Source organism: Sander vitreus, chromosome 16 (assembly GCF_031162955.1).
Source record: "Sander vitreus isolate 19-12246 chromosome 16, sanVit1, whole genome shotgun sequence".
NCBI lineage: Eukaryota > Metazoa > Chordata > Actinopteri > Perciformes > Percidae > Sander > Sander vitreus.
Window position 1 is genome coordinate 14,210,245 of NC_135870.1, and position 18,657 is coordinate 14,228,901.

Below are 18,657 nucleotides of genomic sequence, written 5' to 3' on the forward strand. Positions count from 1 at the left end.
GAACATTATAGTGAAATAGTAAGGCTGTCTTGTTACTATAGTTACAATGCCATGGTTCTAAGAAAAACCTTAATAAAAGATCCCTTGCATACTTTGCTTTGATTGCAGTGTTGAATATTGTGCAAAATGTCACCAGAAACTTGAAGTACAGTAATTGAACTACACTACATGAACATTGTTATACACAAGCTGCATACAAACTAAGAAAGTAAACATTAAAATCCTGTAATCTCACTCATTTATATACATTGATTATGGAGGCAAGCCAGAGTGTTGAGTCAGACAGTACATTTATAGAGATTTAGTTAGAGAGAGAGAGAGAGAGAGAGAGAGAGAGAGAGAGAGACTTGTACTGAGAATGTACGTCAATTCCTTTATCAATCAATCAATCAAATATAATTTTATTAATGAAGGTGCTGCCAAGTTGTGGCGTCATCTAAAGTGTTCTTCCTATTTGACCATTTCACTTAAATGGAACAGGGACACAAAATAAAATAGTGCAACGGAACAAAACCCACAACTGAGTTAATAATCATCCCTCTGTATAGATGCAGGAGACCTGGCTTGTGCATTGGTCCATCACACTGAAGATATCCCCTCCATGCAATTCTTGATTAGGATCCACATCCTGTGCTTGACTGTGGACATCAAATCCTGGAAAACACACACACACACACACACACACACACACACACACACACACACACACACACACACACACACACACACAGAAATACACAGATGCATGTATGCACAGCAAGAGTTGTGAAATCCAATGGCAATAAAGTGCTCATCTTTGAGTATTAGTTTAGACTGTATTTTCATTACCTGTAATGCAGGAAAGAGCTGTTTCTAAGGCGGCCACCCCATTGGGATTATTGACTGCTGGAGCGAGGCTGTCACCAAAGGCATCAACTTGCATCAGGTGACTCGAGCTAGTCTGTGCCGTGATCCCGCCATATTGTGGAGGAGAATATAGCATCTTAATCTGCCCTGAGAGCTCTGCAGGGTAAATTAGAAAGCCTCACTCTTTTATCCACATTGTAAACAACAAAAACAACTCAATTAAAGTCTACAGCTTTTCTCCTTAAATTAAACATTACAGTAGAAAAGCAACATTAGGCCATATAAATGAAGCAAACATTTCAGGTTTTTTCAAGCCCTGCTTTATCCCAGCAGTTAAAACTAAATTGTTTGTTTTTCTGAACACATATTCAACATCATGGTGGCTGTCAAGTCTGCAGGGAAAAGAGGTGATATCTATTTAAAGGTACATAGAGTGGAGCTGCCTGATTCTGTCTAACAAGAAAAATCCGCCACCTGCTACACATCATACTACACAATTAATGTGCAGGTGAAAAAATCTCTTCAGCTTGTCAAACCGCCCAAACATTTGCTAATAGCCTCTTCAGATGTGAAACTTATACAAACCTTTTTTTTTTAGAAGAAACATCTATTTGACAAATCTTAAGAATACACTGATGATAAACCTCTTGAGTACCTGGATTGTAATCTGCCAGATCAGGAGGCTCGCTGGGCTGCTTCAGATCTGGGTTGTTCTGTAGGGATGTCCCATTGGGAGGATGTGGGAGGCAGGTGGGAGAGCAAGGCCCACACTGGTCCCCGGGGAGGAGCTGGTGAGGGGAGGGATCAACAAACCTGAAATATTTAAATTTCATTTAAATACTCTACTTGTGAAATTAAGAAGTTTTTAGTTTTTATAGTTAAAAAAAACAACGTATATTACATATTTGCATTGTGGACCTTGCAGAAACATCCTTGTACAATAATGATTTCCAAAACAATGCAGTTAAAAAGGTAGACAAATTAATTTTGAGTGGTTTTTCATGATTTAAATTGATGGTACATTTGAGGCTGGATTCCATTATAGCTATAGTGCGTAGTTTCTGTCGCCCCCAAGAGGACTTCTATGTAATGACAAACAAACAACAAAACTGTCAGCACGTCCACATGATACAAGCCTATGTGATCGCGCACACGCCCCCACCCCTCCTCCACGCAGTTGCTAGTTGCCAAGAAGGACACGGAGGATTAAAAAAACATGATGGACTCTTCAGAAGATGTAATTATCTTCACTCGAGTTTCTGCGCAGGAAAGTCACCGGATGACACCAGTTGCTGAACATAGCCATACTCAGAAATACAGAGAGAGTTTTGTGGATCTGATAGTCTCAATTAGCTTTGTAGCAACTCATTTGTCAATGGCTTGAATGTAACGGACATTTATTAATATCAAAAAGTTGCACACTAAAGCTTTAACCTGTGAGGTGTATGTTAGATTTTAAATCTAAAATAATTTCAAAATATTTCTCACGTATTAAAAATGAATGAAATCAAGGATTATTGTATATTTTGTAAGCTTTAAATAGGCAGTACTGTTGCACGAGTACCGCACTGAAATGCAATACATTCTACAGGTGTTAGCTGTGCCCATCCTCTATACTATATATGATTCAGTGTATCGTGTTTTCCTTCAAAAATCAACAAGACAATTTTATTCAGTTTGTATAAAGATTAAACTTATATAAAAACATCACCATGGTTAAATGGCTATCATTTTATATTTTAAACCACTTCCTTTAGATGGGAAGTGCTAAAGAAAACAAAATGTCCAAGCTCACAAACTCCATCGTCCTTTTAACCATACTTCAATTAGAAGGCAAACATTGCACTTTAATACACAATTGTATTGGTCCGATTCCATATATGCCCCAGTTTCACACTAAGGCATGATAACCAGTTAGCCGACAAATAAAGCATTCATATAGTTTCATATAGTCTGCGCTAATTCAACACATATTTCGGCAACCATTCACACTGTTTACACGTCATCATTCGTGATTGTCCGTAGGGAAACCTTTACTCGCTTGAATGATGCAAAAGAGATGCACAACGTGACACATATTATATAACAATACCAAAATAATAAGCATTTTCTGCTCTGAATTTAAATTTAAAAGCATATGGTATTGCTATTTGAAATCAATAATAGTTTCTGCACAGTATTTCACTTATCAAGTTCAGGACCACAAGACTGATTCTCTGCACTTGGCAATTGATATAAGTGGCAACAGAGGCACTTTAGAGGCATTCTATAATGCATTAGTCTGCATGTACTTTATACACTATGGCCTGTGCAACACAAGCTCATTCATAACATTTTCCAACAAAATACTACAAAGTATATGTCTGCTCTTATACAGTATATAGATTATAGATCCTTCTGTCTTTAGTGTAATCAGCTAAAATAGGAAAACTTGTTTAACTTCACTGAAGGTCTGTGTTGTAGGGTGGTATAGGGAGTTCAACCCTAGAGTAAATCATTAACTCTTTTTTTACACCTCTGTCGCTCATTGTTACAACTTTAAGAAAATCATGGACACTACTGGTAGCTGACACCCCTGCTGTTACTGTAGGTTTGACTAAGTACCACATTTGCATGTTGCCAATAACAAGAATACTAAAGGAGCCAGAGTTTGCTGACAATATGCAAGGACTGAATGGGAACCGACAGAAATCCCAGAGAAAATGGCAACGAGGACTTTACAATCGATTTAACATCTAAAAAAAGTAATTACAGAATCTCTCTTCTCCCACTGGACCTTGAATGGTATTTTTTACATTTTATGTTTCACTTATTGAATTCCTTAGCTGCTCTTGTTGGTGGCTATAGCATCCATTAATACCAACGGTCAAGACCAATGAGCCAAGCCAAGGTCTGCTTTTGCAGGCCAATTGTCTACCCAGAGTCCTGCAGTGAATGCTTTGGCCTACTGCTGATATGAGAACAATCAAGACCAGCGAGGAGCCATGAGCATCTGGCTGCTCAGAGCGACAGAAATACTTCATCACGTGCTTTGAAGTGTATAGATGAAGGGACGTTTTCATATGGATTGACCAGGGAAATGTGTTGCTGGCCATCACCAACCTGTAAAGCCTCTTCCCAGTCATATAACCCACCCACACACCAACAAAAAACTCTTTTATCAGTGTAAAAAATAGTGCTTTCTTTTAAACTGATTATTCTAATTATGAGCTTATAGTCTTGAAGCCATGACAACCAATGTTTAAGTTGATTGTTTCAGATCATCAAAAGGGAGAAAAAAAGAGATTTGTGAAGCATTTAAATCAGTCATGGCTAAACAGCTAGTTCTAACTGTGCCAATGGGAATAAAAAACCAAAAGAAAATACCAGTTGGCTTGTTGAGTAAAACGGCTCTGTGTGTTGACTGTTGTTTCTGCATGTATTATATACATATATTTTAAGAAGATGAACATGAAAAGGCTTCGTCTTTTTTGCTTATGAACGAGCATGAGCACCCCCCCCCGTCGCCCTAAAATGTAATTGGATATATAGCACAAAGATCCTCAGTACCTGTAATTATCTTGTAAGGAGCATAACAGAGCCAGGTGAGGATTGCTGGAGGAGTCTCGTCCCTGTGGAGCAGCTGAGGAACAGGGATGACAGATACTTCAGGGCTGTCCATCACAGCCTAAATCTAATGGTTGCAGGGTGGCAGTATCGAGTTTTCAAATCAAACATATTATTGTAAAAGGCAAGGACTTAGACATACCAGAATAGGACTCATGGGATGCACCAGGGGAAGAGTTCAAGTCTATCCTTGTCAGAGGAGAAAGACTTGGTTGCAAAGGGTGGATGGTTAAACAGTCTGTCAGCGTGTCCTGAGTCACATCAGCAGTGGATTTCATCTATAGAAGAGGCACATGGAGCATAAACATAAACAGTGGTGAACAGCATTAACAGTAATGGGATTCTGGAAGAATGTTCCCCCCCGGTCTATATATCGCTGCCTCTGATAAATTGTTTTTACAAAAAAAAAAAAAACGTATCTCCCCCCTGATTGCTACTTTTATTATTTTCTATCAAATTGTGTTTTGGCGCTGCTGGCCGAGTAGCACTATCCATGGTACTGAAAGGGGGGATTTAATTCTGGAATATTAAATTAGCATTTAACCTTCTGTCTGACAAGTAGGCTTTGAGATTAGGAACAAGGCAAGGGAGTAAAAATATTGCGCTACTTGAGGAATTTTTTTTTTTTTATTGATTAAAATATTCCTGCAAATTCAGTGTTTAAGTTCAAGTTCTGAAATTGTCTTATTAACGTTACTGTAAGAAATAACCTAACAGGCTTCGTAGTCTATAGCCCACTGTGGTTCGTGATTCATTTTAATGAATAAAAACGTTTCAAAAACATCCCACCTTCAGATTTTTTCCTGCTTATAAGGGTTGTTATATAGTATATAAATTAGGATTTTGCAGGGGTCTTGGTAAGAAACAAATATAACATGAACTTCATCTTGAAAAGTATCAGTGAAATCACAATTACAATACACTTTTATTTGAGTTTTAGATGGTGACATCACCCTCAGTAAGCTAAAGAGCATTAATCTTTCATACCCATACAAAAATCTTAACTGCAACACTGCAGTGCCATAATGTAATGGAGTCACCCTGAGGGGAAAATAAAGGAGGTGAAAACAAGACAAAGATATCACAAACAACATAATTATGTGTATTTTGTACCACCTAGCTCTGTCAGTGTGAGCGTAATTGAATGTATTGTCATCTGACTGCATACACACCTAGATGTAGGTTATGAAAGTTAAAGTAAATGACATTGGTCTGTCAACAGTTAAGTTTAACAGAGTGAGTTGGAGAGCAAATCACAGAGAGTATAACCATCAATATTGTCAGCTAATTAGGAGAAATTAAACCTAATGTAGCTATTCTTTTGTTCATGGTTGTAATGTTAAGGAAGACGATGCTGTCTACTTCCAATCACCCAGGGCTAGCCTACATCTTTTACAAATCCAGTTTATTTTCAATGGACAGCCTACACGTTCTATGAGTTGCGTACTTGGTATTACTTTTCTCAGTAAAATATATTCTCATGAACAACAGTAATTGGAAAAACTTGTGAATTGTGTTACAGCATGCACTGTACCTTCTTCCGTAACTGTCGTTCTTTAGTAGAGTGGGATTTCACATGTTTCCTCAGGGAGCTGGGATCAGTATAACGCTTTGCGCAGCCAGGCACCTGGCAAGTATATGGCTTCTGTACAACCACAGACATATGAAAACTTGTATGACTCCACATAGAGGCAGACACACACACGCGCACATACACAAGCTTTGAAATACCATCCATAATTGTACATCTCACATCTCTCCTGTACAATTGTACTCACTGTGTCCAGGTGTGTACGCTGGTGCTTAGCTCTGTCACTTGAGTTGCTGAAGGCCTTGTGACAGCCTGGGTGTTGACACAGGTAGGGTTTCTCCCCTGTGTGGCTACGCAGGTGGATCTTCAGATTTTCTAGCCGAGAGAAAGCCTTCTTGCAGCCCTCGAACTGTAACCGCATATAAACACATTTAAAGTTGACCAAGCTGTACATTACCCCCAGGTTGCCACATGTGTATTTTAACTACATTTTAAACAGGCCAATAATTGAAGTCATTTATGTTTTGGCTATTGCCTTCATCCAGTGCAATGTCCAATATAAGCTCTACAAGCTACAATATGTTACACACCTGGAGCTATGAGCTTATTAGCTGGAAGTCGCTGCAGACAAAGGCCGGCTGACCTCAGTGTGTGGGAGGGAGTGAAAGAGGAAATATAAAAAAGCCTTTGAATAGAAAAACTGGCCATTTAGTCTCTGACACTCAAGTAAGCCCTAACTGCTCACTGCCATGGTTGGAGACTGTGGGTCGTATTATAGGGTAGGAATAAACGACCTATATCGTCATATGGTTTGGAGGACTTGTTGCATGGTTGACAGGCAAGCAGCTGTGAAGCAGCAAAGCCCTGAGAGGGGTAAACATTTGGGAAAGACAGGTACATTTTAGTTTTATGGCAAGTTTATGTTATTTAGTCACAACTCCTGGCTATTAGTAGTGAGCAGTCTTTTTGTATCACTTGTGTCTTCATGTTTGATAATTATACAATCATATTGCTTTTACAATCGGTCAATTCCTACTACACTGTGATTATTAAGTGAATTTATACTTATAATTTAGATGACTGTGCCTTTATCATTATTATTATTTTTTTTTCACTTTTGGATGTTGGTGTTTGATGTGCATGTTGGACACACATGATACAGAGTACATCACACTATGAGGAACAGATATCTACTTGAGGATTTCAACACTGATAATTCAAGCTAGAGTGTCATACATACTTTTTTTTGAAAGAATCAGTTACGTGTGATGCTTAAATCCCTCTACAAGCACTCTCTTTCTGTGCACACAAGCATGAATATAACACCCACAATTAAATGGTTACCGTTTTGATCACAGTCATGATCCTGCCCTCTTTGACAAGTAACTCTTAAGAGTTCACTCTCAATAAGTCAGAACTAGTCTATATGATAATCAACCAAATTAACAGAGGCACAAAAGTGGTAGAAATACATGGTTTATTCTCACCTATTGTCCTTTTCTTTTCTGTTTTGTATGCACTCCTGGAACTGTTGTCACACAGATATTGGGATCTTAAAGGTTTTCACACACATGAAATCATGAAGCTTTATGCTTTCAAAGAATGTATATTTTGACAAAATTTAGTAAGGATTCAACTTTGGGGTTTTGATTGCAACAAAAATGGCAAATTCCATTTAAAACTTAAAAAAAGAGAGTTATTTTACTCCCCCACTTGTTCAAATTTAACACAAATGTATTAAGTAACACATTTCTGATGGTTGTGTGTGTCACCAGCAGGGGTCAGTGTTTATACACACATCACTGTATTGTCATCTGTGTTTTGAATCCTTCATCTTGCATCACCTTGACAGCGGCTGGTAGCTATCAATTACAAAACAAGTCACTTGTAGTAGACTATTCCTAATACATTACAGCAAAGCTCAGACTGAAGAATGACTACACCATATAACAGCATCAGACCGGCCCTCGCACTTGTACTACTTCTTGCGCTTTGGGAAAAATACCACAGTTATCCAAACAAACAAAACAGCTCTTTTTTTGCAGTATCATGCGACCACAGTGACTTCACTGTTAAAATATGTCTTTCTTCTTGTGTAGGGCCAGGACTTTACTCTCCCCTTCCTGTTCACAGGGGGGTAGGAATGTCTTTACTAAGCCTTATTGAGAAAACACACAGACCACGTCCAATTCTTTTTTTTTTTTCACCAAGACTAGATTTCTGACATACTGATACCTCTCAGTCATCACCGCCAAAGCCAAAATCAAAATGTCTCTGCTTGTTAATAGCTTACTAATAACATTCCTCTGCATTCCACATAGAAATACTTGCCTTTCTTCCCATAAATGACATGGCTATTTTCTGACATCTATTCTCAAACACCATCCTGCTTCCGCAATTGAACTAGGAAATAAAGATATTTTGTTAAGCAATTTCATGTTATGACAATTATTCTTTGAATGTAGTACATATGGTGGTTGTATTCTGGAATTTTTTTAAAAGCATAAAATCTAGGGTGACCAGCGCTGAATATGAAGAATTTCTTTTAAATTTGGCAAAGCAAAAGCACTAAAGCAAGCACTTAATTGGAATCCAAACAAAACGGTAGAGTGGCACAAAATGAGAAATGACAAAGACATTTCACTCGGGCACTCTTTCCAATTCTGGTCTATTACAATAAATGCTCCTTCATAAGGGGATGGCCTTGCAAAGTTGACCAATCATAAATATAATCTAAAGAAAAGAATTAACAACAGACCCCTTAGCTAGAATACCAAAAGAAAAACAGCACAGACAGAGATAAATAGTCTCTCAGATACAAAGTGGTCAGACAAGTGAGAACCAGCATAAAGCTAAAATACTGCCAAGACTCCAGGACTAGCCAGGGGTGTGTAACTGTGTAACTCTGCTCTCTCTGTCTCATAAAGCTCTCATAAAGCGCAGAGGGCTTTTTAGTTTTTCGCGGGGAGCGTTTGGGCTGAAAAGAAAGCAGCATGGCTTCTCAGTGTAGATCAGTGTTACAGCCAGCTTCTGACAGGTCCTGGCAGGTACTCATGCCCTGGCTGAACAATGACAGCTGTAGTCTGTGCCAACAGAGTCTGTCCAATGCCCAGTCTTCGCCTGAGGTCAATTCACTCTGGACTCCGCTCTTCCCTGTTTCACCAGTGATATTTCTCCCCTCTTTGCTCTCTTTGTTTCACCTGTTTCCTTATACTGTATATTCTTCTGTCTCCAGTGACTTCTACATTCCTGTAGGGGTGTTACATGAGAAATAATATTTTTGCCACAACTACTCAGTGTGGGACAAATAGATCAAACAACATGTGTAGCAATCTGTCAGTAATTGGTACCTAAATGTTAGAAGACACTAGTACGTGTGACTTTTCGTGTAACTGAGAAGGGGGTTTAGAGTACTGGAGCAATGAACGGCTATGTTAACTAATGCCAAATAATGACATACGCTGTAGTGTGAACGTTTATTCCAGATACTAAAGCATTATCCCTGGTGCTAAAACCAACGTTAGTTTCCTCCAAACAATTGTAGGGATGGCGCTTAAAATGTTGTCAAACCTGAAATCTAATAAGCTCGCTTTCTATGGCATTAGCAAGGCTTGAATTACAAAATGCTCATGTAGGGAATTGTAGTGGATTAGAAAGAAACTAAGGTTTTATTTTTCACATTATGCAAATGCACTGATTGATCAGAGCATAAATAATGTATACTGAAAGAAGATGAAGTACAGTTTGACCAACTTTGCCAAAACATTTTCTCATTACAATTTCTTTTTTTGTATTTTGTTTTTTCTTTTTAGCATTTTTAGCATTGGAGTGATAATAGAATGTATGGCAGCCACAATGCACAAGATAATAATTCCAAAGAGCAAGCAATTTCTCCACTACCCGAGGAGCAATTAGCAAAATGGTAAAGCACATTATGATATAAAAAATTATAAAACATCTAAATTAACGTGCTAACTGACAATGGCTGTAAAAATCTCTTGGGATTTAAGTTCACACTGTGCTTTTAAAACCTTGTGTTAAAATCACAGTGACAGATGCAAACAGACTGCTGACTCAAGTATATGTTAACAAACTGTTGAAACATCATTAACAGATTGTAAGATGACAGGCACAAGCCTGGGCCTGCCCTATATGTTCACTTTGTAAGAAGAGCTACATCATTGTTCTGCTGCGGGCTCACACTTCATTTATCATGCATCAGTTTATTCATTTGCCAATCATTTCCTAAGAACAACTGGGTGCTGCATCTTGGACGATTGTATAATTTGAAAGGTGGGCTTGTTTAAGAGAATTTAGCTTTCTTTAAATATTAAAGTACTTTTAGCTTTTTCTAACTGTTCTGTGAGATTCAGAGTTTTTATATCTAGCATTTCTATCTTTAAAGAACAACTTTTCAATCTCAGAGGGAGTAGATGTAATCACATGCACATAGGCTACTTTTGCAAAGATCTATGAAAATGCTCATGTACAGTTAAGAAAAAAAAAGCCTGTACTCTTGACATAATGTTCAGACTCAAACACACAGAGTAAAAATGTCTCATTAAAGTGCAGGAAAGATAAGTCAAATGTGCTTGCCTTTTCTGTCTTTACTCAGAATTAGCCTGTACTATAATTACAGGACCACAAACGTGCCACTTTGTATCAAATTAGTTTTTGGCAATGGGCTGTGACCATGAAACCTTTCTTCGTTATTATTCATGGAACACAGACCCATCCAGGGTTTGTAGCCCCATGGCAACAGAGCAGGCTTCAACTAATAAGTGAGTATTTTGGTACAAAAGGTCGACTGCAGGTATGCATGCTGTTAATAATTGACTTGTTAAAGGTAGCGACATGAAGCATGTTTTGCGAGTGGTTTGTCAATTACTCATTTAAGTCTCAACTATTTTCTCAGTGGGAGTGAGAAAAAAACAAAGGAGGGAGTTCAGAGCGGTGTACAATCCATGCATATTTTTAAAGCCATGCTAGCTGCATGAGTCAATGGAATTGCAATGGCGGTCTGTCTGTTGGTTGGTTGGTCGGCCCTGCACTTTGGTCTAGACTTAAATATCTCAGCAACTACTGGATGGATTGACCTGACATCTGTTACAGACATGTAAAGTCCCCATAGGATGAATCCTACTGATTTTGGTGATCCTCTGACTTTTCTTCTAGCACCACCAGCAGGTTGTCATTTTTGGCTTTTTTTGAAATATCTCAACAGCTATTTGATGGATAAGAGACATTAATGGCCCCCTTTGGAAGAATTGTAATTATTTTGGTGATCCCCTGACGCATATAACGCCACTATTAGGTTAAAATTATTATTGTCCAATATACTGGTTTATATCGAAATACCTGCAAAGCTAATGCCATTCCAATCAGCCTCTGCTTAATTTGTTCATAAGCAATCAATCAATCAATTTTATTTGTCACATGAAATCGTACGGGGTACAATTCCAGTGAAATGTAACATGGTGAACCTGATAAACCTGCACTTGCTTAACATCTGCATATCAGCATTGTTTATTTGAGCATGTTTGCATGCTGACATAAGCATTTAGCTCACAGTACTGGTGTGCCTCAGCCAAGCTTTAGACTATTTCTAATATTATCACGTTACATTTAAAACTAATAACCGGGCGCCTGGAAAGCTCAGTTGGTAGAGCGGGCGCCCATATATAGCTGCGGCCCTTTGCTACATGTCATTCCCCCCTCTCTCTCCCCTTTCATGTCTTCAGCTGTCCTGTAAAAAATAAAGGCCGAAAATACCCAAAAAATAATCTTAAAAAAAAAATAAAAAACTAATAACCAAACTAAAGAAGCATCATTACATTGCAACACATCTGAAAGAACTAGATCATCCATCGTGGACAAACAAAGCCACTAGTTCATCAATAATCCACCCCATGGATAAACGCCAACTCTTTGGCCACAGATGCAGACCTGCAGAGAGCCAGACTATGGGGCATCACCTTCCCAGAACGATGGCCAAGTTTGTCAGACGGTGGCCTGGCAAGCCCCCTGCTGCTGACAGGACCAGTAGCTACCAGAAAGCCATGGTACCATGCCAAATCTAAAGTGCTAGGCATCCTTTGTGCTGATTTAGTAACTACATAATTGAGTTAACTCCCATGTCAATTATCACAGAGCCCCGCTAATTACCCAATAGCTAAAGTTAAGAGGAGAGAGAGGGGATATTTTTTATCTAAACCTTGGCCATAAACACAGAGCACATGAAGGCATTTACCCTAAAAGGGCTTTTTTTCCTGCAGCCTGAGGCTTGAAAGCCTTCAACTAGATACTGTGGCTTTGAATGAAACAATGAGGATTTAACTCAGTGACCCCCTGGCATTCATCATGTTCCTGCTTTGACGGCACTGACTCATTCTTCTCATCATCTAATTGGTAAAATATATAAAAGAATCTTCTTTCCAAAGAGGCAGAGAAATAAAGTATGAAAATAGACTTCTGTTACATGAGAAGAGACACAGCTGTGATCTGCATGGTGTACCGTGCACTTGTTGGGTTTTTCTCCTGAATGGACCCTCATGTGGATAAGAAGCTTGTATCGGGCATTGAAGGGCTTGAAGTTGCGTGGACAGCCCACCCAGTGGCATGTGAAATCCTCAGCCTTCCGCTGGTCCACATGTTGCTTTTCTATGTGCCTTACCAGCTCCTCCCTTTGGTCATAGACTGCACTGCAGTCTATCCACCTGCAGCTGTGGGCCCCATAGTCCTCCAGCTCTCCTTCTTCTTCCTCCAGCATAGGGACCTGCGGTTGAAAGCTCACCCCATGCCTGGGATTCACCATGGGAGTGTGTGTGAGAGGGTCCTGAGAAGGGGGCTTTATTTTACAGTGTCTTGTAAGGTGGATGTGCTGGTGTGAGTGGTAGGGTGGTGGAGGCCCATGTAGAGTATCAGCTTCTTGGATAGTAGTCAGCAGGGCTGGCTGAAACTGTGGAGGTGGCAGCAGGTTGTTGATGGTTTGGCTGCAGCTCTCTGAAGTCTTCTCCAGTGCCCCTCCTTCCTCTGGGAGGCACTGCTGGTCCACCACCATGTTAGCCATCTGGCTCTCCAGACCCCCTCCCTCTTCAAGCACCTGCATACGAACATAATCTGTCTGTGGGGCCGAGGCCTGCGAAGAGCCTGGCATGCTGTAGGGATGGGCGTAGGGGATGCAGCGGCCTCTCACGCCCAGGAAGTGACCGTAACCCTCAGATTGGACAGGTGAGAGTGTGGGATGGGAGGCTGGAGAGATGCGAGAACCATTGATATAAGCCACAAGTGAAGTCGGTGAGGTGCGTATGATGGAGTTGAAATCAATACCCATGACATCCGACAATGGCGACGTGGAGAGAGCTCTCTTCTTAGCACGAGACTGTCTGGGGCTTCCGGCATCACCTGCAAAGAGGTACGAGGGCAGGGAGGCAGAGGTGCTAGTGCCACCTGATATGGTCGTGCCAGACATGGCCGTGCCGGGAGGAAGGCTGGGCTGCTCACCTCCCTCACTGGCCTGCGTGGAGCACTGAGGTAGACCCAGTGGAGGAAGCACCCGGTAGCCATACGACCAGTCATGTCTGCCACTAAACATTGACTGTGTTTCAAACAGACTAAGGGTAGTGGATGCCAGCGACTCTCTGGACTGTAAGGATCTGAAACAGATTGTTGTTATCCACTTTAGTATCACTGATCACAAGGTTTAGTGAGCTCATCATCTCATACTGTTATTGATATTGCCCACCTGGCATCAGTGTGGGGAATCTGCACACTGTGTGGATGTGATGGAGGGTGTTGTGCTGACGGCCCTGCAGTACACCGTTGGCCTTTGACAAGGGTCACAGGACTGCTGGTCACTGTCAGGTTAGCAGTGGCTGTCTGACCAAATACTTCCATGGTAGGTCCAGACACAGAGCAACCTGCTGGACACAAGCCCACAATCCATATACAGAATATCAATATGGGAGATACCTTATTAAAGTATAAAGGTTACAGCAAAGCAACAACTTTTATCCACATTCAATATACATCCCCCAAAAATTTAAATTGTTAACATAATATCACACAACTACTTGAAAAAGACATTAACAACTGCACAGAGAACTGAAATGCATCACATTAAGTCTTTAAGCTTTAACTAAGGTTTATACAGCAGATTGAGGAATTTCCCTTGCCAACCTGACACTTTCTGCTCTGTTAATCACTAATGAGCTTTTCACCTCCTTCCACTTTTTCTCTGTAGAAAATCTAGGGTCAAGCTTTATGCTTGGTTAATTATCAATAAATAAGAACAAGACGTAGCAGGAAGACAGTCAGGTTGTGAAGAGCACACTGAGAATAAGTGAAGTATGAAGCTGTGGATAGTAAATCAGTTGTAGTTATGTATATAACATCATTCTGTCAGACTTATTATTTTATGGGAGGCGTGTAGTCAGAGTCTGTATAGACCCTGAATACTGCAGTATTCACATACTGAGTAAAGTCACACCTGCATTTTGCTCACACACCTTTGTTTGTACCTTTGAAGCCGTTGTTAAAGGAGCAGCGTCCCGTCTGTATGGTGGTTGTAGGATGATAAGTAGGCACTTGCTGGTGTGGGGATGCAGTCGAAATGTTTATATGTTTGCCGTTGGTCAACACCTGTCTGCGGAGGCTCAGGGTTGGCAGGACAACATGGCTTCCACTCTGTTTTTCAGAAGCAAAGGATTGCATGGCTCCCATTTTCACTTTCTCCATGCTCGAGGAGGGACTAAGATCGGCCCGTTGTGGGAAAGACATGGGTATCCTGATGGATTGAGACTGGTGTCCTTTGATCATACTTAGTGACGGGGACACGCTGCAAGGAGACACCAGGAGCTGACAACCCTTTCCACTCATGGCTGAAGCAAAGTTGTCAATAGCTCTGAGCTTATGAGGAAGTTGTTTCAAGTAGCTGCAGTTTGCTAAATTTGCTTTACACAGGATATAAAAATCCACTGCTCATACCTAGGAAATGATTAAAAACAACAAATCATAAAACATTACGGTGCCAAAATAAAGAGTACATTTAAAAATGGAGTTAAAACAGCAAATGTGATATTAAACAAACCTCAACCTCAAACCTGTAGAAAACAACACAACCACAAACAACTTAACATTGTACAAATGCCTATACAAAATATAAAAATATTATCCAACATAAAGGCTGCTACCATAAGAAAATACATTTTATTAAAATATGATGACTGAGAGTTAACATAGGCCTATCATGGTATCAGCATCATAAACATACTGATACCACTTTTAAAGTTAAAGTTTCGGTTATAAAAATCTGTACATTCTCTAAAATCCATATAGCCTAAACAGCAACTACTAAACTTAATCTATTCGGAATTTAATCTAAGAGGTGCCTATAAGTGTATCCTTAAACAGTACAAAATATGACCTTTGCAGTCCAGCTTTTCATCATAGCCTGCCTCTATTGTCAATGCCGCGTTCACTTACCTATTGCTGTTGTCGCAAACACTTTCCCCAAAGTTACATGTCAGAATGAATGGCGCCTTCAATCCGCCGAGCTGTAAATGTAATCTGGATGACACCAACTGCCGTGTTTCTCTCAGAGTTTGTGATGGCTGTGCACTGAGCAGAGAAATTAAGCCTCTGAGGAATCTTTGAGTTTGAACCGCGGCGTCCCACCTCACTCCTCTGTTGTTTCCAGGAACTTCTTTTCTTTCACACGCTAACCCCTTTGCCCTTGACTCGGTTTATGTGAACGACGTCATTTTAATAGTAAATAATTAAAGATTTTTTTTTTTTGTTAGTTAGTTACGGGTCTCCTACTGGAGCCTATGCGTTGGCGCGTGCGCGTGTGCGCGGACATGTGAGCGCGTGCTCCAGGATGCCTCCACGAAAAAATAGCCTATATGTAGCCTGTATGTCTTGTCCAGTCGCATATTGAAATACGAATATTGTTTTAAAAATAATTGTTCATTTACATTTCTGAAAAGCCTATTTTTTTGTACGCCTTTTCCACTTTAAAAAACCTTTATCCTGCAGTTATATGCAAATTATGCATTATCTTATTAAGTATCTGCTAATTTGCATACATTTCCAGAATAGAAATCTAAACATTGGATAAAGCCATGTTCAGCATTCTTGTTTTATTTTGGTGACAGATTACAAAGGTTTTTACAGAGGATATTTTGGATATCTCTTTTTATCAAACCATAAATCAGAAAGTAGCCTACTGACAACTGCCACGTTTTTAGGTATGAAATGTTACATAAATCAGGCTATGAATAACATATGAACAAACCCCTCTGTAAAAACCTTCAGAATAAAGCTAGTAATGAAACTGGAAAGTTTGGTATATAAGTGCTATTGAAGTGGAGATTTCTGGCTAGTATAAGCTTATACTAGAAAAAACTCATTTTGAAACAACAGCCTTTAAAGTAAATTCCATACATTTTTCAAGACACTACAGGTGAATAGGGTAAAACAAACACCATGAAACGTATTGCTTACTTTAAGACAATTATTACAAGTTTTCTGCAATTTTTTTGCATTATCGATTGCTAACTTTTGGTGAATTTAGGAGACATCTGAAGGTTTGGTTTGGTAGATATCCACAAAGTAGCTCAAGGCTAGAAAAGGGAGTGAATCAATGAGTATGCGTCCCCTAGCTTTAAGTAATAAATGTGATGTTATTGATGTTATATATACATTTTTCTTCTCAGTAAAACTGAGATTGTAAACATCTTTAAAATGCTGTTCTGAAAAGAAGAAAAAATGCTGTCAAAATTCTTTTAAATGCAATTATTCCAGCTCATAACAGATTGGGCCTCTGCTGTATTTCTGTTGGTTTGATAAAGTTTTAATTGGACAAATTCTTTCCATTCTTCATGCCACTGAGCATTCTTACCAGTTCATAATTTGAACCTGTGACTGTTGTGTTGCATGAATATGCTACCTGCTCTGCTCCCCAATAACACTATCTCCTCCTCCTCCTCCTCCTCCCCTAACCCTCCACCTCAGCTCAGACCCCACTGTTAGTAGCACTTTTCTCCTGGCGGCTGGAGTGTTTGCTCTGTAGATACTCCTACAGGTTTCTATGGAAACCAGCATGTCTATAGAAGGAGGGACGGTAGCTTTTCTTTCTGAACACACATGGAAGAGGGTTCTCTGCTTCACAAACTATAATAATGATGAACTAATTGTTTGACAGAGAGCATCCATTAAATGAAAATACATAATGTAAACAGGCTCTGCTGACTACTGTGTCTTGAGTGACTAATTGGAGTCTGCAGTCAGTCAGAATGACTGCTAAGAAATTGCATTGATCCGAATGGTGGATTGTAGCTGCATATAGTGCAGTGACATCTCTTGGCTTATGGGTTTTTTTCAGTCAATAAGTATGCTCTGCCTGTCTGTGTTAATTATAAACGATACCTGTCAGATTATTGGCTGCATGAAAACCTTTATTTTTGTAACAGGAAAACCATTGATGATGCATTTTACTATGGGCATTTGATGCATTACTGTATATTGATCACTTGAGATTTCAGATAAAGAAAATTATGGTTTTGAATATTAAGTAGTAGTGACCTCTGGTGGGGTAATATTTAATTACTATGCTCCTGGCCTGTGAAAGCAAGTTAGTGGGCTTACATTCATGCAAGTTTTTTTAGCTTCTGTTTATCACAATATTACTTTTCACTCTTATATCTTAATCTGACATCTTAAAAAATGTTTCACTATTATTAATGTATATAAAAAACAGCGATGTACAAAGCAGAAGACTTTTCTATACTCATCTGTTTTTGTGAGAACTGTTCCCTCTTTTGCCAGCAGGGGATACTATTAGTACACCAATGGGGTGGCTGCAGTCTGATTAATAGCACCACAAATTTTGAGATACAGAAAAAAGAATAAGAAAAAAGGGTACGTAAAGATGTAAGAAAGGACACAGTCTGATACTTGTAGAGGTCAGGAAGATAGGACTGCTCCTTGCTTACATGGTTATATGAAATACTCTTCCCAGGATTTTGTTTGATTCAAGCAGTGATCCACCGGCCCCACTGTGATTTGGCCTCTTCTTCCTTTGACTAAGTGAGTCACGGTGCGTTTCCAAATGTCAGAGTGTAACAGGATGGTAAAGCATCCAAGCTCGAGGCAGAACAACAACAACACAGATGTAGCCACTCGCTCTTCTTCTCAACGACAAACACTGAGACTTGGAGCAGTGCTTTCATGTATGTGTTACACTAAATGCCATTTACAGTTTACAACCCTCTCGGTCAAACTGAAACAACATGTTCACTTTTTTCCTGTAGTCCAAGGCTTCCTTTGCATTATCTATGTTTTAAGGAAAGGATCTGAGGAAAGGATGTAGGCAAGGTAGAGTAATAGGTGCAGCAGAGTAGAAAAAAAGACTTATAGAAGACCAGTTGAGATATAAGTGTTGACCATTTGAGAAGAGCTCCATTTGGTGCAGAATTAATGCTCTAATAGACTCTCCACCACTTACAGAATCTCCCTCCCCCCACCCCCTTGATGACAGCATCAGCACTCCTGGAAGTAGTAAAGCATTCATTCTGGTGTCAAGATGAGAAATAATGGGTGATTTCTCTTGAAGTTATATTACAATAGTCACTTAAGGTAATGCACACTCCAGTAGACCTGTGATTAATTAATCT

General features: G+C 39.6%; 1 protein-coding gene across 1 annotated transcript; it reads right to left on the minus strand.

Annotated features, from left to right (window-relative positions):
- Positions 1-403: 403 nt before the first annotated feature.
- Positions 404-14,954, minus strand: glis3 (GLIS family zinc finger 3). Its single transcript, XM_078271728.1, has 10 exons — positions 14,503-14,954; positions 13,728-13,905; positions 12,498-13,638; positions 6,231-6,392; positions 5,987-6,097; positions 4,595-4,730; positions 4,396-4,468; positions 1,502-1,659; positions 829-1,002; positions 404-654 (listed from the first exon to the last, which is right to left on the minus strand). Exons 1-10 carry the CDS (start codon positions 14,858-14,860, stop codon positions 533-535), a joined length of 2,613 nt encoding a protein of 870 aa, XP_078127854.1. The 5' UTR covers positions 14,861-14,954; the 3' UTR covers positions 404-532.
- Between the last annotated feature and the right edge of the window lie 3,703 nt (positions 14,955-18,657).

What these genes read in the sequence shown, in the direction of transcription:
- glis3 (XM_078271728.1), bottom strand. Translation starts at nt 14,860, where the DNA reads ATGAGTGGAAAGGGTTGTCAGCTCCTGGTGTCTCCTTGCAGCGTGTCC. An exon ending in ATTCCCCACACTGATGCCAG is followed by an intron (nt 13,639 to 13,727) that starts GTGGGCAATATC and finishes AATCTGTTTCAG; the next exon opens with ATCCTTACAGTCCAGAGAGT. An exon ending in AAAAACCCAACAAGTGCACG is followed by an intron (nt 6,393 to 12,497) that starts GTACACCATGCA and finishes ATGCGGTTACAG; the next exon opens with TTCGAGGGCTGCAAGAAGGC.